Source organism: Oncorhynchus mykiss, chromosome 17, assembly GCF_013265735.2.
Source record: "Oncorhynchus mykiss isolate Arlee chromosome 17, USDA_OmykA_1.1, whole genome shotgun sequence".
NCBI lineage: Eukaryota > Metazoa > Chordata > Actinopteri > Salmoniformes > Salmonidae > Oncorhynchus > Oncorhynchus mykiss.
In genome coordinates this window covers 46,310,180-46,337,105 of record NC_048581.1, presented here as the reverse complement: position 1 = coordinate 46,337,105, position 26,926 = coordinate 46,310,180, and the positions used below count along the sequence as shown (strand labels likewise).

Sequence of the window (26,926 nt, the reverse complement as noted above, 5' to 3'; positions counted from 1 at the left end):
ATGTACTTTTCCTCCACTACATTACAAAAGAAAATATATACTTTTTACTCCCATACATTTTCACTGACACCCAAAAGTACTTGTTACATTTCGAATGCTCAGGCAGGACATCAATATGGTCCAATTCACACACCTATCAATATAACGCGTCATCCCTTCTGCCTCTGATCTGGCGAATCACTAAAACACAAATACTGCGTTTAAGTTATGTCAGTGCTGGAGTGTGCCCCTAGCTGTCCGCCGTAAATAAAACATTTAAATTGTGCTATCTGGTTTGCTTAATATAAGGAATTTAATGTATAGCATTTACTTTTTAAGCATGACAATTCAATAATTTCCCCACCACTGTACTTGAGTGCATTTAAAACCAGATACTTTTAAAAATGTACTCAAGTATTTTACTGGCTGACTTGAGTCATACTAGCTTACTTGAGTCATTTTATACTTTATCAGAATCTTTAGGAGTTTCAATATTTTTGACCGCTACCTTGCCTGAGAACAGTTTGTTTTAATTGTTAAAACAAAACCTCTTTCTCTGAGCAATTGATTAGAATAAAATACATTTCCCAATTATTTTGGAGCATACAATATAGCTCAGTTAATTATTTATTTTATACAGTCATTACTGTTCATCTTTATCATGGGTGTTAATAATTTCAGACCCCAATGTATTTGGGTACACACGCACATCATACTGTGCTCCGATCGTGATAAACCACCCCTAAAGGCATTCAGTAGTACTTGGAGAAAACATTCTGCTCACTTGGTGATGGTGCCGTCGATGTCTGAGATGACAACGCGGTCGTCCCAGTTCCACAGGTAGATGGCAGCCTCACAGCGACAGGTGCCCTGGTACTGAGTGGTCACGCTGAACACAACCTTGTTGGCCCCTTCCCGCAGGTTCAACCGCTCCTGGCCACAACACAATCACGAGGTTAAGATGGCTTACTGAGGGGGCAGGGAAATTACCACATGGTCGGGATCATGAGGTAGTGGTCGTGTGTGTGTGTCACTGGTGATGTACTATCTGATCGGAAGTGAGGCGTAGGGACTTCCGGTACATCTGGCTGAAACACTGGGCGGTGGTCATGGTCTCGGAGGTCTCTGATGATAGGCTGCCATCTCGGCCCAGGCCCGCCTCCTCGTCGCTTGTCAGGTCATCGAGAGTGGCCCTGGACAGTCACACATACAGTCACACACTATTTTAGCACGCGGTCTTATTTCTCACTATATGGTAGATAGCTAATGGAATAGACAAGCAATTCTGCTAAAAGAAACCACAAAAGGCCAAATTCTAATTTTTCATGGAACTCTTTTAGGCAAAACGTGCATTTGAGTTACGCATGGGGAACAATGTGCGCCTGTGATCACTCACAGTATCGTTGTTGAGTGACCGGAAACAGAGGCTGAGGCTTCTTCAGTCTCTGCTTGTGCCTTCTCTTGATCCTGCTTGGAATTCTCTCCAGGCTGTAGTAAAAATATTGTTATAAATTAAAAGCTAAGCAGCGGTTTACCCATTATCCTTCAATAAGAAGACATTCCAATCCAACTAAAATGTCAAATTAATTGTGTGCTGGTGCTAGACTGGGACAAACTGTATGTGCGACGGCTGGGGGTCCCCAGAAGTCCTGGGTCGTGTTCATTAGGCCACACCGTAGCATAACATTTTGCAACAGAAAACAATTTCAGATAGTACCTCACAGTTTTCTTCAGTTTCGTGTCTACTGAACACGGCCCTAGCCTGGATTGAAAAACACTGCGATAGGCTACCTGGTTTGGGTTAGTGTCCATGTCCTTCCTCCTCCAGGAGAACCACCAGCGGCCAGACTTTTTGGGCATCTTATCCTTCACCAGCTGGTCAATGGCACTCTACAGACAAACAGACAGCACAAGGTTAAAGGTCATATATTACACCTGCCACCACTTTCCCTGCCTTCCAATTATCATTCCTTATCCTTGGGTGCGTTCAGTATGACAGAACGGTGTGCAAAATTTTGTTCAATGGAAACAGTACTGTTTTGAAGGACCAATTGAAGAACGTTGTAATTATGGTGGTCTAGAGGACATTTGTGTACGGTGTGCCGCAGGAGTTTACTACATTTTACATTTGAATCATTTAGCAGACGCTCTTATCCAGAGCGACTTACAGTAGTGAGTGCATACATTTTCGTACTGGTCCCCCGTGGGAATCGAACCCTCAACCCTGGCATTGCAAGAGCCATGCACTACCAACTGAGTCACACGGGACTATTTCAAATGGTCACACACACACATATTGATCGTGCCACAACTTAGGGCCACCCCTTGCCACACCCACCAAACGGGAGCAAACGTACCTCAAAAGCTGTTGAAAACGCTGCACACCGTTTTGAGGAAACGTGTCATTCAGTACAAACCGTCACGCAAAAGTTGAATCAAACTGAACGCACCCTTGCAGTGTTCCCTGGCATACTACTCCCCATACTAGAGGTCGACTGATTCACTTATTATAACTTAACATAATAGATCAAAATCAACTTAGCCTCAAATAAATAAATGTTCAATTTGGTTTAAATAATGCAAAAACTAAGTGTTGGAGAAGAAAGTAAAAGTGCAATATGTGCCATGTTTAAGTTCCTTGCTCAGAACACAAGAACATATGAAAGCTGGTGGTTCCTTTTAACATGAGTCTTCAATATTCCCAGTTAAGAAGTTTTAGGTTGTAGTTATGATAGGACTATTTCTCTCTATACCATTTGTATTTCATAGACCTTTGACGATTGGATGTTCTTATTGGCACTATAGTTTTGCCAGCCTAATCTCGGGAGTTGATAGGCTTGAAGTCATAAACAGCGCTGTGCTTCAAGCATTGTGAAAAGCTGCGGGCAAACAGAGGAAAGTGTGGTTTGAAAGAATGCTTACGAGCCTGCTGCTGCCTACCACCGCTCAGTCAGACTGCTCTATCAAATCATAGACTTTCTTACAATATAACAAACACAGAACTACGAGCCTCAGGTCATTAATATGGTCAAATCCGTAAACTATCATTTCGAAAACAAAACGTTTATACTTTCAGTGAAATACGGAACCTTCCATGTTATGTCATAATTATGTAAAATTCTGACAAATTAATTACAGTCTTTGTTAGGAAGAAATGGTCTTCACACAGTTTGCAACGAGTCAGGCGACCCAAACTGCTGCATACAGTGCCTTGCGAAAGTATTCGGCCCCCTTGAACTTTGCGACCTTTTGCCACATTTCAGGCTTCAAACATAAAGATATAAAACTGTATTTTTTTGTGAAGAATCAACAACAAGTGGGACACAATCATGAAGTGGAACGACATTTATGGGATATTTCAAACTTTAACAAATCAAAAACTGAAAAATTGGGCGTGCAAAATTATTCAGCCCCTTTACTTTCAGTGCAGCAAACTCTCCAGAAGTTCAGTGAGGATCTCTGGATGATCCAATGTTGACATAAATGACTAATGATGATAAATACAATCCACCTGTGTGTGTAAGTCTCCGTATAAATGCACCTGCACTGTGATAGTCTCAGAGGTCCGTTAAAAGCGCAGAGAGCATCATGAAGAACAAGGAACGCACCAGGCAGGTCCGAGATACTGTTGTGAAGAAGTTTAAAGCCGGATTTGGATACAAAAAGATTTCCCAAGCTTTAAACATCCCAAGGAGCACTGTGCAAGCGATAATATTGAAATGGAAGGAGTATCAGACCACTGCAAATCTACCAAGACCTGGCCATCCCTCTAAACTTTCAGCTCATACAAGGAGAAGACTGATCAGAGATGCAGCCAAGAGGCCCATGATCACTCTGGATGAACTGCAGAGATCTACAGCTGAGGTGGGAGACTCTGTCCATAGGACAACAATCAGTCGTATATTGCACAAATCTGGCCTTTATGGAAGAGTGACAAGAAGAAAGCCATTTCTTAAAGATATCCATAAAAAGTGTCGTTTAAAGTTTGCCACCTGATGGTGTCTGCAAAAGACCTGAGACTGGGACGGAGATTTGTCTTCCAACAAGATAATGATCCAAAACATAAAGCAAAATCTACAATGGAATGGTTCAAAAATAAACATATCCAGGTGTTAGAATGGCCAAGTCAAAGTCCAGACCTGAATCCAATCGAGAATCTGTGGAAAGAACTGAAAACTGCTGTTCACAAATGCTCTCCATCCAACCTCACTGAGCTCGAGCTGTTTTGCAAGGAGGAATGGGAAAAAATGTCAGTCTCTCGATGTGCAAAACTGATAGAGACATACCCCAAGCGACTTACAGCTGTAATCGCAGCAAAAGGTGGCACTACAAAGTATTAACTTAAGGGGGCTGAATAATTTTGCACGCCCAATTTTTCAGTTTTTGATTTGTTAAAAAAGTTTGAAATATCCCATAAATGTCGTTCAACTTCATGATTGTGTCCCACTTGTTGTTGATTCGTCACAAAAAAAATACACTTTTATATCTTTATGTTTGAAGCCTGAAATGTGGCAAAAGGTCGCAAAGTTCAAGGGGGCCGAATACTTTCGCAAGGCACTGTATACTCTGACTCTGCTTACACTGAACGCAAGCAAAAGTGACACAATTTCAGGCACTGCATTGATTATATGCAACACAGGACAAGCTAGTTAAACTAGTAATATCATCAACCATGTTAAGATTGATTGTTTTTTCATAAAATAAGCTACCGATTGCTATGAAGGGCCTTCCGTTTAATCGGTCGACCTCTAACTCATACATTCAAAAGTATTACAAAGGAGTAGGTATAGACTGGTGAGAGATCGGTGATATACCTTTGGTAGATTCTTTTGAAAGACTTGCATTGACAGGACCATAGGGGCAGCTACTGCCCAGTTATAGTACCTAAAAGAGCACCAAAAACACCTAATTAGTCAACTGACAGAGACCTATACAAATCATACAGTACCACAGCAGAACCACAAGATCAGATGTATTGTATATCATTACCATATATGGAACTTACTTTGAGTTGATGCAGATAACCAGATTTGGATCTTCGATAAGTCCAGGGTTGCTCACCAAATCTTGGTAGTTCACAACTTGCTCCATAAACTTATCTGGAACAAAGGGAAATGGCAATAGAGAGAGAATGTCTCATCAATACAAATGGGTAAAAATAAGAAAATAACATAGGTTACCACATTATTCATGGGCTGTACATTTCGTAACATTGTTTTGAACGTTTGTTTCAGAACTGAAGGCCAACTGAACATTCTATTCAATACATCTTTCAATAGGTGCTGATAAAGATCTGGTCTAAAGTGCATTACTATCGCTTGAAAACCTGATGCCATATCTAAAAGGTCAATTATTACTAGCAAAACCTTGTGGCATCACTGTCCCCAGATAGAATTTAGTTGCAGTATAACATTTGGTTAGATGGAGACCAGACTTTAGCTAGCTAAAGTTAGCATTTGTAGCTTTTTTTTGACAAGCTTTGATGGCTAATGACAACATTGCCAACAGTCTAAAGTAAACTTGATGACATGATGGCAAAGCTGTTTCCTACAAAATATTTGCCTACTTTAGCAATGTCATTGTATTTCCAAACCATTAGTGTAATTTAGGCGAAACAGTCATAGCTCCCATTCAAAGTCATTAGCCCTCATTCTACTTTTTGATATCAAATGTGGCTGGAGGGTCTGTAGAACCTTGATAACAATGGCAATGACACGACTGAGTGACAGAGGTGCAACCCATGACTACAATGGCATTGATGAATACTCATATTTTTGTCTTGAAGGGCATTCTAGAGAGTGTGCATTATTTCCCATTACAAACCAGATTGTTTAAATCCTGGATGCTGATTGGTTGATATGCAGGAGTCGTGGGACAACTTCCACAAAATACCATGACGTGTTAATGTCATAATTCCACAGCCCAAGAAGGAAAATTCAGAAACTTTATCGCCCTTGGGGAAAAAGCATCTACACATACATTTTCCCATGCTACTATTTGGTTTGAAACAGACCTACCTGCCTGGCTCTAAGTTAACTAGCTACAAGCATTTTGCTACACTCGCATTAACATCTGCTAACCATGTGTTTGTGACAAATCAAACTTGATATGCCAATGATATGTTTAAAAATAGCAACGTCGAACCATGGACAGCTCTACCACTCGTTTGCCATCAATGTAAACATCACTATTAACATCAACTGGCTTGGTTAGCTCGGACTCGCCAACTGTAATAGTTGATGCCTATGTAGGCCTTTTCGATATTTATTAAATCATTTATTGAAGTACTTGTAGCTCATCATCATTGAACCTCTGCTAGCTAGCTGCATGCCAATGATTTGTTTAGCATAGCAACGTCGAATGAATAGAATGAACAACTGTCAAAACAACAGAAAATAAGTAACAGTCAGGCCGCTTGGGTAGCAACTTCTGAATGTAAAAATGAATCTACTCGTTAAAATGTTTTTAATGAAAATATGTTGTAATAATTTAAGCAATAAGGCCCTCAAACTCGGGGATTATCGTGTGATACCTCCCGGCTAAGGGCTGTTCTTAGGCCCCGGGTTCTCAGGCCTTATTGCTTAAATAATGCATGGCAATATTCAATCGCTATGAAGTTCATTCTTTTGAAAGCAAAAGTCAAAATTAATATATTATTGGCATTGTTGAATTAAATTTTCATAATAGCAAGCTAGCAGGACTGACGTTTTGGTGAGATAAGCTAGCAAGTCTGTTTGGTTACAAAGGCAACTATTGTAGCTATCTAGTAAACCTGCTCGCTACTTCAGTGGATGTTGAACACATTTCTGCCGGCAAATTAACACATTTCTAGCAGCAAATGTGCTAAATTATAGCTGTGCAATAGGTGGGATAATCAATTCAGGGCCCAATGCCTTCTGTGGAAAATGCAATTCTGATAGTGCTTCGTGGCACACACTTTCATGTCATGCATTATTTTCCACAGGACACATAGCCCCTTATTGATTATCCCATACTTAGTCATTTTTAGATTAAATAAATACTGTCTTCATTGTTTACTCACAAGCTTCAGAAATACCATCATTAGGAGCAGCAAAGAGTGAAGGAAATGTGCCCTTCCATGAGACATGCACAGCTGTCTCATGGAAGGAAAATATACATACAGTACTTCCAATAACTCCCTCTCTCTCACACTCTGTCACACACACACACACCTTTGTTGATGTGGCTGGTGTGGCCGGTGCGGCCGCAGAGGGACATGCTGACATCCATGTGGTCGGAGGTGGAGTCTGACAGGTACTCTGTTCCGCTGTCCATGGCCCCGCTGCCCACCGACTGGGGAGACTGGTTACCAGACCCAGACCCTTGCTCAGCACCCTGCCGCGAGCTCCCTTCTGTCTCACTAAATGGAGAGTAGAGGGAAAATCGTCTACCTCTATGCCTTTGAGTTTACTTTGCCAGAGTTAAAAATGGAAGTGACCCCAAAACCTGCTTCCAAATAATAATTCAGAATCTAACGCTACCATTTCATAATTACAATGGGTGAAAATACTAGTTCCAAGCTGTTGCATTTATCATGGGCCGTTTTCTTAAAGCTTCTCAGAGTAGGAGTGTTGATCAAGGATCGGGGTCCCCCTAGTTCATGTATTTATTATGGATCCGCATTCTATCTGGGGTCCAGCTAAATGAAGGCAGTTTATACAATTTTTATAACATTACAATACATTCACAGGTTTCACAACACACTGTGTGCCCTCAGGCCCCTACCACATATCTACAGTACTAAATAAGTGTATGTATAGTGCGTATGTTATCGTGTGTGTGCCAATGTTTCTTGCTTCACAGTCCCTGCTGTTCCATAAGGTCTTTTTAAAATCTAATTTGACTGATTGTGTCAGTTACTTAATGTGGAATAGAGTTCCATGTAGTACTGTGTGCCCCCAATAGTCTGTTCTGGACTTGGGGACTGTGAAGAGACCTCTTGTGGCATGTCTTGTGGGGTATGCGTCGGTGTCCGAGCTGTGTGCCAGTAGTTTAGACAGACAAGCTCGGTGCATTCAACACCTCTCATAACTACAAGCAGTGATGAAGTCAATCTCTCCTACACTTTCAGCCAGGAGAGATTGACATGTATATTATTAATATTAGCTTTCTGTGTACATCCAAGGGCCAACCGTGCTGCCCTGCTCTGAGCCAAAATCCTGTTTTTGTGGCACCTGACCACACGACTTAACAGTAGACAAGGTGCAACAAAACTAGGGCTTGTAGGACCTGCCTTGTTGATAGTGTTGTTAAGAAGGCAGAGCATCACTTTATTATAGACAGACTTCTCCCCATCTTAGTTACTACTGCATCAGTATGTTTTGACCATGACGGTTAACAATCTAGGGTTACTCCAAGAAGTTTAGTCATCTCAACTTGCTCAATTTCCACATAATTTATTACAAGATTTAGTTGAGGTTTAGGGTTTAGTGAGTGTTTTTTCCAAATACAATGCTTTTAGTTTTAGAAATATTTAGGGCTAACTTATTGCTTGCCACCCACTCTGAAACTAACTGCAGCTCTTTGTTGAGTGTTGCAGTCATTTCAGTCGCTGTGTATAGTGTTGAGTCATGCGCATACATAGACACCCTGGCTTTACTCAAAGTCAGTGGCATGTCGTTAGTAACAATTTTTAAAAAGCAAGGGGCCTAATAAACACCTACCCTGGGGAATCCCTGATTATCCACATTATAGCAGGGGATGTAAAGCCATAACACAAGTTTTTCCATGTGATCTTGTTCATTATGATCAAAAAGTTCAAATGGACCATAGATCAGCACTCCTACTCTGAGAAACTTTATGAAAACTGTCCCAGGAATTGACTGTAAATAGAATGAGTGACAGATCCGATTGGTATTTAACAATGGGATCAATAAGACTGAGAGGTTCTGATTTCTTGACTTAATATACTTATTTCACTAAGGGAGAAAGGGTCATGTATAACGTTTACATTATGTCAGCATATGTTATTGTTAGCCATCAGGGATCCTATGGGAGGAGAAGAGAAACAGTCTGGTACCAATCACAATGACCGCCTGAGTTGGGGAGGAGTGAGGAATTTGGGCAGCGGTCAGGTTAGATGAAGTGAGGAAGAATATATATCACTAATCTTCTGGATAGCAACAGAGGTGTATTGGCTGTTCAGATGTGTAAGGAGGGGCTCAGTGTAGGAGAAAGGGTTAAATATCAGGGCTTGTATGAATATGTTCTTTGTCTGTTCAACCCTTTGGGGTGAATAAAATTGGTTGGAGCTTTTATAGAGTCCGTCAATTTCTTACTCTGATATTTAGAACTTTGAAAAACACTGATATCTTATGCCGAGTCCCTAGCAGTGTGACCTGCCTTGTGAGGACAGTCAAGCCTAAGATAAGATACAATTTCTCATGATTAGTTTAGGGAATGCATCCTTCTACATTATCCACACAGAGTTCATCGATGTGTGTCGTCCTTTACACTGAGTAAGTGTGGATTGCGGAAGGCATGCCAACTAGGAACTTGGGTCAGAGTGGGGGAAAGGTGACATATTTTGGGCTGCATATTATGAAATCTATTGCCTGTTGACCTCCATTAATATTTAACCACGGGAGACACCAAAACTTAATGTAAAAAAAAAATTATAAAGTGGTATGAAAAACTGTGGATTAAGAGCAATGTCCGTTCTAACTTTAAGTAGATCTATAGTGGAATCTGGGCTCCTACTTATCATGTATGAACACTGATTACATTGAGCGAGGGGGGAAAGAAAGAAATCAGAGCAGGGAGCCCTTTACCCTTTAGGCGGGAAGTAGAGAGCTGCCACCTCTGGGTCAAGGTTAGACAGGTCGTCCAGGTAGATGTCGGAGGGTCCTAGGTGCTGACTGCGTTTACCTGTGTTCACACAGCACAGCAGCACAGAGACTGAGCACAGAGAACCACCACACAATTCAAAGTCAGGTCAAAAACAACACAAATCCTCTTGAATCTATTAACATAATGATTATACCCGTCAAATCCCTGCAGATCTAAGGGATAAGTGCCTAGGGTTTGGGAGTGAGACTAGGTGTTCATTTGGAATTGAGTATGGGTAGATATGTTTCTCCCAGAGTTCTCACCTTTCTTCTTGTCTCGGTGCTGTGCTTTGCCCGTTGTGACTGCTGAGCCAGAATGCTCCTCCCCCAGAGCCTCAGTGGCTCCCATGTCTGTCACTCCAATACTCTCCGCAGCCTGATTGGTCAGGGAGCCCTCTGTGGCTCTGTCTGGCATAACAGATTTTATCTCCATCTCCTCCCCTCCCTCAGTGCAGGGCTTGATCCCGCTGTTGCTCTCACTTACGATGACTCCTTCTGCAAACCCCTGTCCATTGGTTTCTGGTAAGGCACTGTGCTGGTCTGGGTGTTTTATCCTATCGAGAGACTCTGTGAAAATGTTGGGACCTGCTGCATTGGCTAAGCTAGCAGCGTCAGGTAAGCTAGCAGTGTTTGCTAAAGTATCTATCCTGTTGCTAGCTAGCCTGTCTGTGCTGGTTGTGCCAGCTTTGCTACCCTTTTTGGGTGGGATGGGTGTGTCTATGCAGTCGTTTTCAATTAGGCTAACTGTGTTAGCTACACATTCAACATCGCCTATGCTTCCTTCGCTAGCTAGGCTATCAGTATTTCCTCCATTAGCAATGCTAACTATGTTAGCCAGGGAGGATCTTGCCTCTTTCAGCTCCAGGTTGGATGCAGACTCCTTGGCTCCCTCCTCCCCTAACTGCAGGGTCTCTACTTGGGGCTGCGTTTTTGTATGCCCTGGAGCCTGGGAAGAGTCTATGCTAGCCATCGCTAATGATGCTAAAGTCAGTGGCTCTGCAGTGGGGTGATATGGGCTGGAGCTTCTCATAGAGGTTCTCTCCAGGTCTATGGGGGAAGTCTCTGTGTGTGGGACCGCTGGTCCGGTCCTGGGCTTGGGCCTGACCACCACCGTTACACTACTGTTCGCTCGGCCACAGCTGAAACCGGGCTCCTGGCCCATGTCGAAGGAGTCCTGCCACTGGATGGTGCGGAAGTGGGAGCTGTCCGAGCAGTGGATGCCAGGGGAGACGCGCTGCACCTCCACCATCCCCCTCTCCGCCAAACACATCTAGCGGGAGCAGGGAAAACAAAGCAGTGTGGTTATGAATTTCTTCAGTACAAACTTTCTACATCAACTTATGACACCTGTACGCTCTGTTACGGCACCTGTACTACCCTGTTATATCCTACCTTTGGAAAGCCACCCCAGTTCCACTGCATCTGAGGCCCTGAGGACTCCTGAGGCTTCACCAGCAGCTCAGAGTCACTCTTGGGGGAGGAAGGACGACTGTAGAACACACTAGAGACACAGAGAGGCTTCATTAATAGAACGCGAGATTGAAACAGAAGAGGCAAAGAAACTGTTCTTCAGAGAGAGAGCGAGAGAAACTAAAAAAGAATGAGAGGGAGACAGAAGATAAAGAGCGAGAGAAAGAGAGCAAAGCTCTAAAAAGGCCATGCATACTAGAGGTCGACCGATTATGATTTTTCAACGTCGATACCGATAATTGGAGGACCAAAAAAAACGATACCGATAATAAAAAACAATTATATATATTATTATTATATATATTATTAATAAATATATATATTATTAATAAATATATATATTATTAATATTTTTTTAAATAGGCCAATTTTTATTTATTTGTAATAATGACAAAATAAGTGTTAATTAAGTATTGTTATTAACTTAATATAATACGTCAAAATCAATTTAGCCTCAGATATATAATGAAACATTTTCAATTTGGTTTAAATAATGCAAAAACAGTGTTGGAGAAGAAAGTAAAAGTGCAATATGTGCCATGTAAAAAAGCTAACGTTTAAGTTCCTTGCTCAGAACATGAGAACATATGAAAGCTGGTGGTTCCTTTTAACATGAGACTTCAACATTCCCAGGTAAGAAGTTTTAAGTTGTAGTTATTATAGGAATTATAGGACTCTCTCTCTAAACCATTTGTATTTCATATACCTTTGACTATTGGATGTTCTTATAGGCACTATAGTATTGCCAGTGTAACAGTATAGCTTCCGTCCCTCTCCTCGCCCCTACCTGGGCTCGAACCAGGAACACATTGACAACAGCCACCCTCGAAGCATCGTTACCCATCGCTCCACAAAAGCCGCGGCCCTTGCAGAGCAAGTCTCAGAGCGAGTGACGTCACCGATTGAAATGCTATTAGCGCGCACCCCGCTAACTAGCTAGCCATTTCACATCGGTTACACCAGGCTATTCTCGGGAGTTGATAGGCTTGAAGTCATAAACAGCGCAATGCTTGAAGCATTGCGAAGAGCTGCAGGCAAAATGCTCGAAAGTGCTGTTTGAATGAATGCGTACGAGCCTGCTGCTGCCTACCATCGCTCAGCCAGACTGCTCTATCAAATCATAGACTTAATTATAACATAATACACAGAAATACGAGCCTTAGGTCATTAATATGGTCGAATCCGGAAACGATCATTTCGAAAACAAAACATTTATTCTTTCAGTGAAATACGGAACCGTTCCGTATTTTATCTAACGGGTGGCATCCATAAGTCTAAATATTGCTGTTACATTGCACAACCTTCAATGTGTCACAATTAAGTAAAACTCTGGCAAATTAGTTTGCAACAAGCCAGGCGGCCCAAACTGTTGCATATACCCTAACTGCGAGCAATGAACGCAAGAGAAGTGACAATTTCTCCTGGTTAATATTGCCTGCTAACCTGGATTTCTTTTAGCTAAATATGCAGGTTTAAAAATATGTACTTCTGTGTATTGATTTTAAGAAGGGCATTGATGTTTATGGTTAGGTTCAGTGCAACGATTGTGCTTTTTTCGCAAAATCGCTTTTGTTAAATCATCCCGTTTGGCGAAGTTGGCTGTCTTTGTTAGGAAGAAAGTCTTCACACAGTTCGCAACGAGCCAGGCAGCCCAAACTGCTGCATATACCCTGACTCTGTTGCAAGAGAAGAGACACAATTCTCCTTGTTAAAATAAATTAATGTGAGCAGGCAATATTAACTAAATATGCAGGTTTAAAAATATTTACTTGTGTATTGATTTTAAGAAAGGTATTGATGTTTATGGTTAGGTACACGATGGAGCAATGACAATCCTTTTTTTGCGAATGCACACTGCATCGATTATATGCAACGCAGGACACTCTAGATAAACTACTAATATCAACCATGTGTAGTTAACTAGTGATTATGATTGATTGATTGATTGTTTTTTATAAAGATATGTTTAATGCTAGCTAGCAACTTACCTTGGCTTCTACTGCATTCGCGTAACAGGCAGGCTCCTTGTGGAGTGCAATGAGAGGCAGGTGGTTAGAGCGTTGGACTAGTTAACTGTAAGGTTGCAAGATTGAATCCCCGAGCTGACAAGGTAAAAATATGTCGTTCTGCCCCTGAACAAGGCAGTTGACCCACCGTTCCTAGGCCGTCATTGAAAATAAGAATGTGTTCTTAACTGACTTGCCTAGTTAAATAAAGGTGTAAAAAAAAAAAAAGAACAATAATAATAGTCCAAATCGGTGTCCAAAAATACAGATTTCCGATTGTTATGAAAACCTGAAATCGGCCCTAATTAAAAGAAATTGGCCATTCCGATTAAAATCGGTCGACCTCTAATGCATACATAAGCTAAATAAACATAATTGACACCGGCAAGCGCAGTTCGCAAGTTATTTTTTTTCTATTGAATTATCATCATAGAATTCCCACGCACCTGCAACAAGTAACCTCAGATGTGTGCTTTTCCTATTTTAAGAGAGCGGGAGAAAGACAGTAGGGAAAAAAGTGACAAAAACAGAGAGTTCAACAACCTGAGAGAGAATGAGGGGGACAGACGTAGAGAGAGGGCGAAAGAGAAAGAAAATTTGCTTTCTTGGACACAGATGCCTAAATTAGAAATTTCAGAGATTACTGTATTTCTGACGTCTCAAACGCTAACTCCGGAGGTCGCACACAGCACTTGCCCGATAGTGGCTCCCCTCTAAGCAGCGCAGTGCAAAAATAATTGTCTCGTTAAGCCGAACATTCATATTGTAAAAATACTAATAGCAGAGCAATGTTCTTCAAACAGCTGAAATGTATTGGCATTTTTCATAATATTTGAGACTTGTTTATTGAGTTGCATTCTGAAATTGTTGCCGCATCTTTAACACTAGAACTGCTGGGCCTCGAGGGACCCCCTTTCCAGCTAATGAGCAGTCATTCTGACTGCAACATTCTCAGTGTAATTAATACATTTCATATGCTATCGCTAAAATAATAATTTGGTTGTACTCATGGTGTTAACAGAATACTTACATTTTTATTTTTTTTAAATGGCATTTATTAGTTGTCGTCGCTGTAGGCTATATTTAAAAACAAAAACATTCAACTGTTCAATCAATTCTTTGTTCAACTGTTCTATGTCATCAAAACTGAGGCAACGCATGATCTCTCTTGAAGCCATCCCGTGACATGGTTTCTCCAAAGAAAAGTATCCCATACATGTCTGACCAGAAGCCTTCCATATTTTAGGTACACACTCTTTCCACCGAATGCTTCACGGACATGCAGGATTGAAATGAATGCTTCCAGCTCATCAGACAGATCCCAGGCAGTGTCTCCTTGCTCCCTGTGTGCCTCAGCCACAGTACAGTCCCTGTGCTGTAGCATGTCCATGTCACATAAACAATGAAAGCAGGTGAGTGTGTTGCCGATGGTTGTTGATTTCTTGAGATGTAGGGCCTGCTGCTCTCTGTGATTACATTTTGTGCTGATAATAATTGACCCGTAGCATTGTCACCAGCTTGTTCTCGGGGCAAGAGGGGGGGGACCATTAAAAGAATGACATTCCCTCCTAAAACTGGTTATAACTCCAGGTCTTTAAAAATGGCAGAGTAATAAAATAAATTCATGAGCAGTCAAAAAGTTTTTACTTTAGTTTATTTGGTAAATATTTTCTTAACTCTTCTTGAACTGCACCATTGGTTAAGTAAGCAAGCATTTCACGATAAGGTCTACAGTCGTGGCCAAAAGTTTTGAGAATGACACAAATATTAATTTCCAAAGTTTGCTGCTTCAGTGTCTTTAGATATTTTTGCCAGGTGTTACTATGGAATACTGAAGTATAATTACAAGCATTTCATAAGTGTCAAATGCTTTTATTGACAATTACATGAAGTTGATGCAAAGACTCAATATTTGCATGCTGTAAATTAACTTCTGGGCCACATCCTGACTGATGGCAGCCCATTCTTGTATAATCAATGCTTGGAGTTTGTCAGAATTTGTGGGTTTTTGTTTGTCCACCGGGTTCTTCAGGATTGACCACAAGTTGTCAATGGGATTATGGTCTGGGGAGTTTCCTGGCCATGGACCCAAAATATTGATGTTTTGTTCCCCGAGCCACTTAGTTATCAATTTCGCCTTATGGCAAGGTGCTCCATCATGCTGGAAAAGGCATTGTTCGTCACCAAACTGTTCCTGGATGGTTGCGAGAAGTTGCTCTCTGAGGATGTGTTGGTACCATTCTTTTAACAAGGCTGTGTTCTTTGACACAATTGTGAGTGAGCCCACTCCCTTGGCTGAGAAGCAACCCAACACATGAATGGTTTCAAGATGCTTTACTGTCGGCATGACACAAGACTGATGGTAGCGCTCACCTTCTCCGGACAAGCTTTTTTCCGGATGCCGCAAACAAAAGGTAAGGGGATTCATCAGAGAAAATAACCTTACCCCAGTCCTCAGCAGTCCAATCCCTGTACCTTTTGCAGAATATCAGTCTGTCCCTGATGTTTTTCCTGGAGAGAAGTGGCTTCTTTGCTGCCCTTCATGACACCAGGCCATCTTCCAAAGTCTTTGCCTCACTGTGCGTGCAGATGCACTCACACCTGCCTGCTGCCATTCCTGAGCAAGCTCTGTACTGGTGGTGCCCCGATCCCTCAGCTGAATCAACTTTAGGAGACGGTCCTGGCGCTTGCTGGACTTTCTTGTGTGCCCTGAAGCCTTCTTCACAACAATTGAACCGCTCTCCTTGAAGTTCATGATGATCGATAAATGGTTGATTTAGGTGCAATCTTACTGGCAACAATATCCTTGCCTGTGAAGCCCTTTTTGTGCAAAGCAACGATGACGGCACGTGTTTCCTTACAGGTAACCATGGTTGACAGAGGAAGAACAATGATTCCAAACACCACCCTCCTTTGAAGCTTCCAGTCTGTTATTCGAACTCAAATCAGCATGACAGAGTGATCTCCAGCCTTGTCCTTGTCAACACTCACACCTGTGTTAAAGAGAATCACTGACATGTCGTCAGCTGTACCATTAGGTGGCAGGGCTGAAATGCAGTGGAAATGTTTTTGGGGGATTCAGTTCATTTGCATGGCAAAGAGGGACTTTGAAATGAATTGCAATTCATCTGATCACTCTTCATAACATTCTGGAGTATATGTAAATTGCCATCATACAAACTGAGGCAGCAGACTTTGTGAAAATTTATATTTGTGTCATTCAAAACTTTTGGCCACGACTGTTCACTTGTTGTATTCGGCGCATGTGACAAATAAAGTTTGATATGAGTTCTTTAGCAGTTCTAGTGTTAAAAAGGGTGTTTTCCCCCCTTGGCTGCTTTGAGCCACCGTCCAAGCAAGAAGCTTGCAGCAAGAAGCTGATAAACAGGGGAATTATCAACATTTCAGTCGCAATTTTGCATTTACCTTCTACAGTTTAATGAAGCCTGGTTTGATCTCAAGAAACTTTAAAAATGCTGAAACTGTACTTTTAATACTTGCATGAGTGTTAAAGGTTAATGTTTGATATGCTAACGTTACTAGCTAGCCTTGTGTTGTAAGTTATTGTCCTGCTGAATGGTGAATTAATCTCCCAGTGTCTGGTGGAAAGCAGACTGAAGCAGGTTTTCCTCTAGGATTTTGTAATGTGCTTAGCTCCGTCTCGTTTCTTTTTATCCTAAAAGTGTCTGTTTTTGCCGATGCCAAGCATACCCATACCATGCAGCCTCCACCATGCTTTAAAATAAGGAGGCAGTTAACTCAGTGATGGATTGGATATGTCCCAAACATCAGGCTTTGAAATTCAGACAAAACTTGTATTACTTTGCTGTGTTTTTTTTCTTCAGTATTACTTTAGTGCCCTGTTGTATACAGGATACATGTTTGGGAATATTTGTATTCTTCTTTTCACCTCTGACATTTTGGTCATTATTGTCAAATCAAATCAAATTTTATTTGTCACATACACATGGTTAGCAGATGTTAATGCGAGTGTAGCGAAATGCTTGTGCTTCTAGTTCCGACAATGCAGTAATAACAAGTAATCTAACTAACAATTCCAAAATTACTGTCTTGTACACAGTGTAAGGGGATAAAGAATATGTACATAAGGATATATGAATGAGTGATGGTACAGAGCAGCATAGGCAAGATACAGTAGATGGTATCGAGTACAGTATATACATATGAGATGAGTATGTAAACAAAGTGGCATAGTTAAAGTGGCTAGTGATACATGTATTACATAAGAATACAGTCGATGATATAGAGTACAGTATATATACGTATGCATATGAGATGAATAATGTAGGGTAAGTAACATTATATAAGGTAGCATTGTTTAAAGTGGCTAGTGATATATTTACATCATTTCCCATCAATTCCCATTATTAAAGTGGCTGGAGTTGAGTCAGTGTCAGTGTGTTGGCAGCAGCCACTCAATGTTAGTGGTGGCTGTTTAACAGTCTGATGGCCTTGAGATAGAAGCTGTTTTTCAGTCTCTCGGTCCCAGCTTTGATGCACCTGTACTGACCTCGCCTTCTGGATGATAGCGGGGTGAACAGGCAGTGGCTCGGGTGGTTGATGTCCTTGATGATCTTTATGGCCTTCCTGTGACATCGGGTGGTGTAGGTGTCCTGGAGGGCAGGTAGTTTGCCCCCGGTGATGCGTTGTGCAGACCTCACTACCCTCTGGAGAGCCTTACGGTTGAGGGCGGAGCAGTTGCCGTACCAGGCGGTGATACAGCCCGCCAGGATGCTCTCGATTGTGCATCTGTAGAAGTTTGTGAGTGCTTTTGGTGACAAGCCAAATTTCTTCAGCCTCCTGAGGTTGAAGAGGCGCTGCTGCGCCTTCTTCACAATGCTGTCTGTGTGAGTGGACCAATTCAGTTTGTCTGTGATGTGTATGCCGAGGAACTTAAAACTTGCTACCCTCTCCACTACTGTTCCATCGATGTGGATAGGGGGGTGTTCCCTCTGCTGTTTCCTGAAGTCCACAATCATCTCCTTTGTTTTGTTGACGTTGAGTGTGAGGTTATTTTCCTGACACCACACTCCGAGGGCCCTCACCTCCTCCCTGTAGGCCGTCTCGTCGTTGTTGGTAATCAAGCCTACCACTGTTGTGTCGTCCGCAAACTTGATGATTGAGTTAGAGGCGTGCGTGGCCACGCAGTCGTGGGTGGAGATGGGAGGAGGTGTTCAGCGGGGAGTGTGTCAGCGGGGAGGAGATGTTGTTGCCTACCCTCACCACCTGGGGGCGGCCCGTCAGGAAGTCCAGTACCCAGTTGCACAGGGCGGGGTCGAGACCCAGGGTCTCGAGCTTGATGACGAGCTTGGAGGGTACTATGGTGTTGAATGCCGAGCTGTAGTCGATGAACAGCATTCTCACATAGGTATTCCTCTTGTCCAGATGGGTTAGGGCTGTGTGCAGTGTGGTTGAGATTGCATCGTCTGTGGACCTATTTGGGCGGTAAGCAAATTGGAGTGGGTCTAGGGTGTCAGGTAGGGTGGAGGTGATATGGTCCTTGACTAGTCTCTCAAAGCACTTCATGATGACGGAAGTGAGTGCTACGGGGCGGTAGTCGTTTAGCTCAGTTACCTTAGCTTTCTTGGGAACAGGAACAATGGTGGCCCTCTTGAAGCATGTGGGAACAGCAGACTGGTATAGGGATTGATTGAATATGTCCGTAAACACACCGGCCAGCTGGTCTGCGCATGCTCTGAGGGCGCGGCTGGGGATGCCGTCTGGGCCTGCAGCCTTGCGAGGGTTAACACGTTTAAATGTCTTACTCACCTCGGCTGCAGTGAAGGAGAGACCGCATGTTTTCGTTGCAGGCCGTGTCAGTGGCACTGTATTGTCCTCAAAGCGGGCAAAAAAGTTATTTAGTCTGCCTGGGAGCAGGACATCCTGGTCCGTGACTGGGCTGGATTTCTTCCTGTAGTCCGTGATTGACTGTAGACCCTACCACATGCCTCGTGTCTGAGCCGTTGAATTGAGATTCTACTTTGTCTCTGTACTGACGCTTAGCTTGTTTGATAGCCTTGCGGAGGGAATAGCTGCACTGTTTGTATTCGGTCATGTTACCAGACACCTTGCCCTGATTTAAGCAGTGGTTCGCACTTTCAGTTTCACGCGAATGCTGCCATCAATCCACGGTTTCTGGTTAGGGAATGTTTTAATCGTTGCTATGGGAACGACATCTTCAACGCACGTTCTAATGAACTCGCACACCGAATCAGCGTATTCGTCAATGTTGTTGTCTGACGCAATACGAAACATGTCCCAGTCCACGTGATGGAAGCAGTCTTGGAGTGTGGAGTCAGCTTGGTCGGACCAGCGTTGGACAGACCTCAGCGTGGGAGCCTCTTGTTTTAGTTTCTGTCTGTAGGCAGGGATTAACAAAATGGAGTCGTGGTCAGCTTTTCCGAAAGGGGGGCGGAGCAGGGCCTTATATGCGTTGCGGAAGTTAGAGTAACAATGATCCAAGGTCTTTCCACCCCTGGTTGCGCAATCGATATGCTGATAAAATTTAGGGAGTCTTGTTTTCAGATTAGCCTTGTTAAAATCCCCAGCTACAATGAATGCAGCCTCCGGATAAATGGTTTCCAGTTTGCAAAGAGTCAAATGAAGTTCATTCAGAGCCATCGATGTGTCTGCTTGGGGGGGGGGGATATATACGGCTGTGATTATAATCGAAGAGAATTCTCTTGGTAGATAATGCGGTCTACATTTGATTGTGAGGAATTCTAAATCAGGTGAACAGAAGGATTTGAGTTCCTGTATGTTTCTTTCATCACACGTTAGCCATAAGGCATACGCCCCTGCCCCTCTTCTTACCAGAAAGATGTTTGTTTCTGTCTGCGCGATGCGTGGAGAAACCCGTTGGCTGCACCGCCTCGGATAGCGTCTCTCCAGTGAGCCACGTTTCCGTGAAGCAAAGAACGTTACAGTCTCTGATGTCCCTCTGGAATGCTACCCTTGCTCGGATTTCATCAACCTTGTTGTCAAGAGACTGGACATTGGCAAGAAGAATGGTAGGGAGTGGTGCACGGTGTGCCTGTCTCCGGAGTCTGACCAGAAGACCGCCTCGTTTCCCTTTTTTTCGGAGTCGTTTTTTTGGGTCGCTGCATGGGATCCGCTCCGTTGTCCTGTTTGTAAGGCAGAACACAGGATCCGCGTCGCGAAAAACATATTCTTGGTCGTACTGATGGTGAGTTGACGCTGATCTTATATTCAGTAGTTCGTCTCGACTGTATGTAATGAAACCTAAGATGACCTGGGGTACTAATGTAAGAAATAACACGTAAAAAAACAAAAAACTGCATAGTTTCCTAGGAACGCGAAGCGAGGCAGCCATGTCTGTCGGCGCCGGAAGTAGTGGAGTAACTACAGGGTGGTTGATCCATCCCCAGTTCTCCCTTCACAGCAATTGAACTCTGAAGCGGTTTTAAAAACACCATGGGCCTCATGGTGACATCCTGCTCAGACAGCGAGAAGTACACGGACTTACTGTTAGGGAGACAAAAGAGCCAGCCACAGGACTCTGGACCTTCCTGTCCAGAGTGTGCAAAGATGTCATCAAGGCAAAGGGTGGCTACTTTGTAGAATCTCAAATATATTTTGGTTTGTTTAACACTTTTTTTGGTTACTACATGATTCCATATGTGTTATTTCATTGTGTTGATGTCTTCACTGTTATTCTACAACGTAGGAAACAGTACAAATTAAGAAAAACCCTTGAATGAGTATGTGTCCAAAGTAGTGTATGTATGAGGGTCATAGGAAGGGGTAGTGATAAAGAAATCATGTCAACCCCTATTGTTTTTGTATAACGATCCCTATTATTAGGGATTAGCAAATAATTAGCAAATAATTAGCAAATAATTAGCAAATTAGCAAATAATACATTTTCTTTGACAAATGTTTTTTTTTTTTTTACAAATTCTATTGGATTTATTTGAACGGTTAGCATAGTTCCTTACTTATGACGATTTGTGTGGACTCTTAAAAGTGTCCTGCGAAACTGCGCTAGAAAGAACACAGTGCAGACCCCGAACCTCAGAAGCCCCGCCCTCCTAAAGCTGTAACACCGGGGTTTGCATTATTTTCCTCAATTTATTACCACTCTTCAAACTATGTTAAACCTCGGTAAAAAGGTTCAGTTTTGAACAGTTTGGCAGCCTGAGTGCACCGGACTGAAAACAACGATATAGACGTAACCATGTGCGCCATTCAATGGATTATCTGAGAGGCACTGGTGCTCCCAAGTCAAAATTACATGTGCAATCCAAAGGTCACGGTTCGAAGTGAGAGGTCAAAATAATAAATCACACCATTGGAAAACCAATACATAAGGCTTAGAGGGTAAGTTGTCTGACCTGCTCTCTGAGGGGGACCACTCTCCCTCTGAGTGAGGGTGTACGTCCCTGTTCTGCACGGCCCCCAACTCTTCATACGGTTGCTCAGACAGCGAGAAGTACACCGACTTACTGTTAGGGAGACAAAAGAGCCAGCCACAGGATATATCAGAACATAAAATCCAATCGTTCAAAGCCATATACCGAATGCTATATCTAACAATAGGACATGGGTTAAATGTATTTGTCTTTTTCACCTAACACTTGTGGTGTGTTTCATTTAGTTTGGTTAGCACTATGAATCCAATAGAATAGTCATTCTTAACCAATAGAATTCATGTTTTCAACAGGAGTTGACATTGACCTGGCGAGCATGGATGTGGTGAGCTCTTCTTTGGAAGGGCTCTCCTGTTCAGTCTGCTCCCGCTCTCTCTCCCTCTCATCGGACGAGGAGCTGCCGTCATCTCTTAGGTGGGAGTCGGAGCGTATGCGTTTGCGCCGCCGCTTTTTCCTGCGTGTGCTACCGGAAGTGGGGGGGCTTTCGAAGGTCTCCTCGGCCCCCTCCGGGAGCTCGATGAGGATGGGTGACGTACAGAGGTGGGCTGGCACTCTGGACTGGGGGTGAAGTGGAGAAAATTAAGGCACAACTAAAATACTAATCAGTTGTGTTAATGTACTAGGCTACACATGAGTAGGTGTGTCTAAACTTTTGACTGGTACTTCATACGCCCCCCCCCCCCCCATCTGGGAATTGAACACCAGTCCCCTGCATGACAGGCGGGGAACAACTCCAACAAACAGACCTTCTCTCCCCATCTCAGGCAACCCTGATGCCATTGTACACTGTTGTCTATTAAAAGAGAGGGCCTTCTCCAGTTACGCCAATCTTCCTAAGAAGTCACCGACAGAGTTCAGACTCTTGTACACTGACACCGGTCACACAAACTGGTCCGAGTCAAGGCAGCCGGAGCGTTTCCACCCCAGGCAAACAAGACAGCACTTGTGAGTATCTTGAATTTCCATTGCGAAACCACATGCCCTAGGGCATGGTCGGACATTCAACTCTGTCTGGTTAGCCTTTTTGAGCTCTTACCACTGGCCAACTTATTCAAGCAAGGAAGCATTAGCTACACAAACAAAGCAGAAAGTAGTTAGTTTTTGTGTTTGCTTAAAGTAAACACCAAGACATCTAGGAAACGAGTACTCTCTCCCCACTAACAGACACCTAAGTCGGAGCCAAATCTAGTAGTCCGTGTGTTTGAAATGTTAGTAAATTGAGGAAATGAACGCAAGCCCCAGCATTACAAGCAGGCAGGCGGGGCTTCCCAGGGCTGGCCCTGAATTCATTGGCCCTTTGGGTGTGTTTAAAAAATTTAAAAAATTGTGAATTTGATTGGTCGTTGACTCCCCATAGTATGTTATGCTGAGTGACTGACTGAAAGGGAATAAATCAGACATTGAATCTCTCTTTAAGCATGGTCAAGTTAATCATTTGGCTGTGACACTAAGATACAGTCGTCCTACTGAACTGAAGGACAGGAAGGAAACTGCTCAGGGATGTCACCATGAGCCCATTGGTGACTTCAGTTCAATGGCTGTGATGGGACATTACTATGACTCCACAAGAAAATTATATAATAATAATAATAAAATACAGAATACAAATATTCCAAAACATACATCCTGTATTTAACAAGGAACTAATGTAATAATACAAAAAAATATAATTTTGAGCCTTATGTTTAGGGCAAATCCAACTCAACACTTCACTGAGTAACTTCCTCCTTTTCAAGCATGGTGGTATCTGCATCATGGTATGGGTATGCTTGACATTGGCAAAGACCGGGGAGTTTTTCAGGATAAAATAAATGGGATGGAACTAAGCACAAGCAAAATTCTCGAGGAAACCCTTCCCCAGTCTGCTTTACACCAGACACTGGGAGAGGAATTTACCTTTCAGCAGGACAATAACCTACAACACAAGGCCAAATCTACACTGGAGTGATTTACCAAGAAGACAGGGAAAGTTCTTGAGTGGCCTACTTCCAGTTTCGACTTAAAAGTAGTCTTGAAAATCTATGGCAAGACTTGAAAACGGCTCTAACGATGATTGTAACAATTAACCTAATAAGACAAACTGCTGCCAAAGGTGTTTCTAACATGTATTGACTATGGGGGTGAACACTTATCTAATCAAGGTATATTAGCGTTTTATTTTTCATTCATCTTTAACAAATGTTAGATAATTATTCTTCCACAATGACATTACAGTATTTGGTGTAGACCATTGACCAAATATGACAAGTAAATACATTATAATCCCACTTTGTGACAATAAAATGTGAAGAGTTCCAAGGGGGGGTGTGAATGCTTATGATAGGCATTGTACATTGTCAATAAGCCAAAGAATAAACATAACAGGCTACATCACCTATCCGATTAGCTTAACACGTCTCCAAAAAGAGGTTAACCTCCACTAATGAACAGACCTATAGGATCAAATATGTTTTTTTTTAAACGGGACAAACCTCAAAGTCCTCATTTTCCTCCACAAAAAAAGCTTCTCCGTTGTCCCCCAGCTTCATTTGCAGGTAAACTGGCTCCCCGTTGATCTCAATGTCCACCTGCAACACAGTCACAGTCAATGTGTGTGTGTGTGTGTGTGTATGTTTAAGAGAGAGCGTGAAAAAGGGTGTCGATCATCTGTATGTGTATTTATCAGCTTACATACAGTGCCTTCAGAAAGTATTCATACCCCTTGACGAGCTTCACATTTAGTTGTGTTACAGCCTGAATTCAACATCTATTAAAATGTATTTGTTCTCTCACCCATCTACACATACCGTCCCATAATGAGAAAGTGACAACATGTTTTTAGAAATGGTAGAAAATGTATTGAAAATGAAATAGGGAAATATCTCATTTACATGAGTATTCACACACCCGAGTCAACAAGTTATATATAAAAAATAAATAAATAAAAATATGTTTTATAAAATCACCTTTGGCAGCGATTACAGCTGTGAGTCTTTCTGGCTAAGTCTCTAAGGGCTTGTGTAACAGTATAAGTTTAGACCGTCCCCTCGCCCATACCCGGGCGCGAACCAGGGACTCTCTGCACACATCAACAACAGTCACCCACGAAGCATCGTTACCCATCGCTCCACAAAAGCCGCGGCACTTGCAGAGCAAGGGGAACCACTACTTCAAGGTCTCAGAGCAAGTGACGTCACCGATTGAAACGCTATTTAGCGCGCACCGCTAACTAAGCTAGCCGTTTCACATCCGTTACACTTGGCACACCTGGATTGTACAATATTTGCACATTATTAGTTTTAATACATTCTTCAAGCTCTGTGAAGTTGATTGTTGATCATTGCTAGACCGCCATTTTCAAGTCTTGCCATAGATTTTCAAGCCGATTTAAGTCCAAACTGTAACTAGGCCTCTCAGGGACATTCAATGTCGTCTTGGTAAGCAACTCCAGTGTATATTTGACCTTGTGTTTCAGGTTCTTGTCCTGTTTAAGGGTGAATTTGCCTCCCAGTGTCTGTTGGAAAGCAGACTGAACCAGATTTTCCTCTAGGATTTTGCCTGTGCTTAACTCGATTCTGTTTATTTTTATCCCCCCCCAAAAAAAACCTAGTCCTTGCCGATGACAAGCATACCCATAACATGATGTAGTCATGGATTTGCCCCAAACATAAAGCTTTGTATTCAGTCCAAAGTCCATTCTTTGCCACAGTTTTGCAGCTTTACTTTAGTGCCTTATTAGAAACAGAATGCATGTTTTGGAGTATTTCTATTCTTCTGCACAGGCTTCCATATTTTCACTCTGTCATTTAGGTTAATATTGTGGAGTAACTACAATGTTGTTGATCCATCCTCAATTCTCTCCTGTCACAGCCATTAAACTCTAAGTCAGTCACTATTGGCCGCATGGTGAAACTCCTGAGGGGTTTCCTTCCACTCCGACAACTGAGTTAGGAAGGACACCTGTATCTTTGTACTGACTGGGTGTATTGACACACCATCCAAAGTGTAATTAATAACTTCACCATGCTTAAAGGGATATTCAACGTCCAACAGTCCCCACTGTTCCATAAGGTGAATTTTTTACCTGCTATTTTAAATCTGATTCTACTGCTTGCATCAGTTACCTGATGTGGAATAGAGTTCCACGTAGTCATGGCTCTATGTAGTACTGTGTGCCTCCCATGGTCTGTTCTGGACTTGGGGACTGTGAAGAGACCTCTGGTGGCATGTCTTGTGGGGTATGCATGGGTGTCCGAGCTGTGTGCTAGTATTTAAACAGACAGCTCGGTACCTTCAGCTTGTCAACACCTCTTACAAAAACAAGTAATGAGGAAGTCAATCCCTCTTCTACTTTGAGCCATGAGAGACTGACATGCATGTCATTAAAGTTAGCTCTCCGTGTACTTTTAAGGGCCAGCTGTGCTGCCCTGTTCTGAGCCAACAGCAATTTTCCCAAGTCCCTCTTTGAGGCACCTGCTCAACTGAAGGACCTTACAGATAGTGTGCATTGTATGCATGTCATTCAAAAAAATTACGTTAAACACTATTATTGCACACAGAGTCCATGTAACTTATGTGACTTGTTAAGCACATTTTTTTTTTACTCCTGAACTGATTTAGGCTTGCCATAAAAAAGGGATTGAATACTTGACAGATTTTCATTTATTAATTTGTAAAAAATGTCTAAAAACATGATTCCACTTTGACATTATGGGGGTATTGTGTGTAGGCTACTGACAAAACACATCTCAATTTAATCCATTTTGAATTCAGGCTGTAACACAAGAAAATGTGGAAAAGGTCAAGGGGTGCGAACACTTTCTGAAGGCACTGTACATACACCCATCAGGTGTAGGCTACATCACACACTCCAGTCTTCTCCTTTTCCGTACTCTCCATTACTCACCACTTTTTCTTTGGAGCGCAGCACCCCCAGCTTGCCGAAGCGCACGTGGAATGGGGAGCACTGGAGGCTGCCGTCGGGCTGGCGCACCACAATGACATCGATGCCCCCCGTGAGCGTGGCTGGGTTCAGGCCCCGGTACAGCTCCTTCACCGTCACAAACACCGACTCTGCCAGCTGCCCCACGTAGTTCATGGTCTGGGACTGGAGGAGGAGGGAGAGATAGAGCAGGAGAGAGAGGAGTGTGGGTGGGGGGAGGGGGGGGAGAGAAAATGGGTCAAGGGGCAATTCTTGTCCAACGTTTACGCAATTCTCTACCAATCAATGTTC

General features: G+C 42.7%; 1 protein-coding gene across 4 annotated transcripts in view; it reads right to left on the bottom strand.

The window, feature by feature from the left end:
- Nucleotides 1–26,926, bottom strand: part of LOC110493972 (phosphatidate phosphatase LPIN2) — a 43,746-nt gene that overhangs the window by 9,053 nt on the left and 7,767 nt on the right. For all 4 annotated transcript variants that reach the window (XR_005036990.1, XM_021568607.2, XM_021568608.2 and 1 more), the window contains exons 2-15: nucleotides 26,600–26,800; nucleotides 24,186–24,281; nucleotides 22,022–22,272; nucleotides 21,679–21,789; nucleotides 11,220–11,328; nucleotides 10,092–11,097; nucleotides 9,771–9,867; nucleotides 7,173–7,360; nucleotides 4,985–5,078; nucleotides 4,794–4,863; nucleotides 1,771–1,869; nucleotides 1,376–1,467; nucleotides 1,025–1,172; nucleotides 764–912 (exon numbers count right to left, since the gene is read on the bottom strand). Coding sequence is in view for 3 of the 4 variants with exons in the window: in XM_021568607.2 (XP_021424282.1) it covers nucleotides 764–912; nucleotides 1,025–1,172; nucleotides 1,376–1,467; nucleotides 1,771–1,869; nucleotides 4,794–4,863; nucleotides 4,985–5,078; nucleotides 7,173–7,360; nucleotides 9,771–9,867; nucleotides 10,092–11,097; nucleotides 11,220–11,328; nucleotides 21,679–21,789; nucleotides 22,022–22,272; nucleotides 24,186–24,281; nucleotides 26,600–26,791 (2,702 nt within the window). In the remaining variant the exon portion in view is untranslated. The remainder of the gene's footprint in view (nucleotides 1–763; nucleotides 913–1,024; nucleotides 1,173–1,375; nucleotides 1,468–1,770; nucleotides 1,870–4,793; nucleotides 4,864–4,984; nucleotides 5,079–7,172; nucleotides 7,361–9,770; nucleotides 9,868–10,091; nucleotides 11,098–11,219; nucleotides 11,329–21,678; nucleotides 21,790–22,021; nucleotides 22,273–24,185; nucleotides 24,282–26,599; nucleotides 26,801–26,926) is intronic.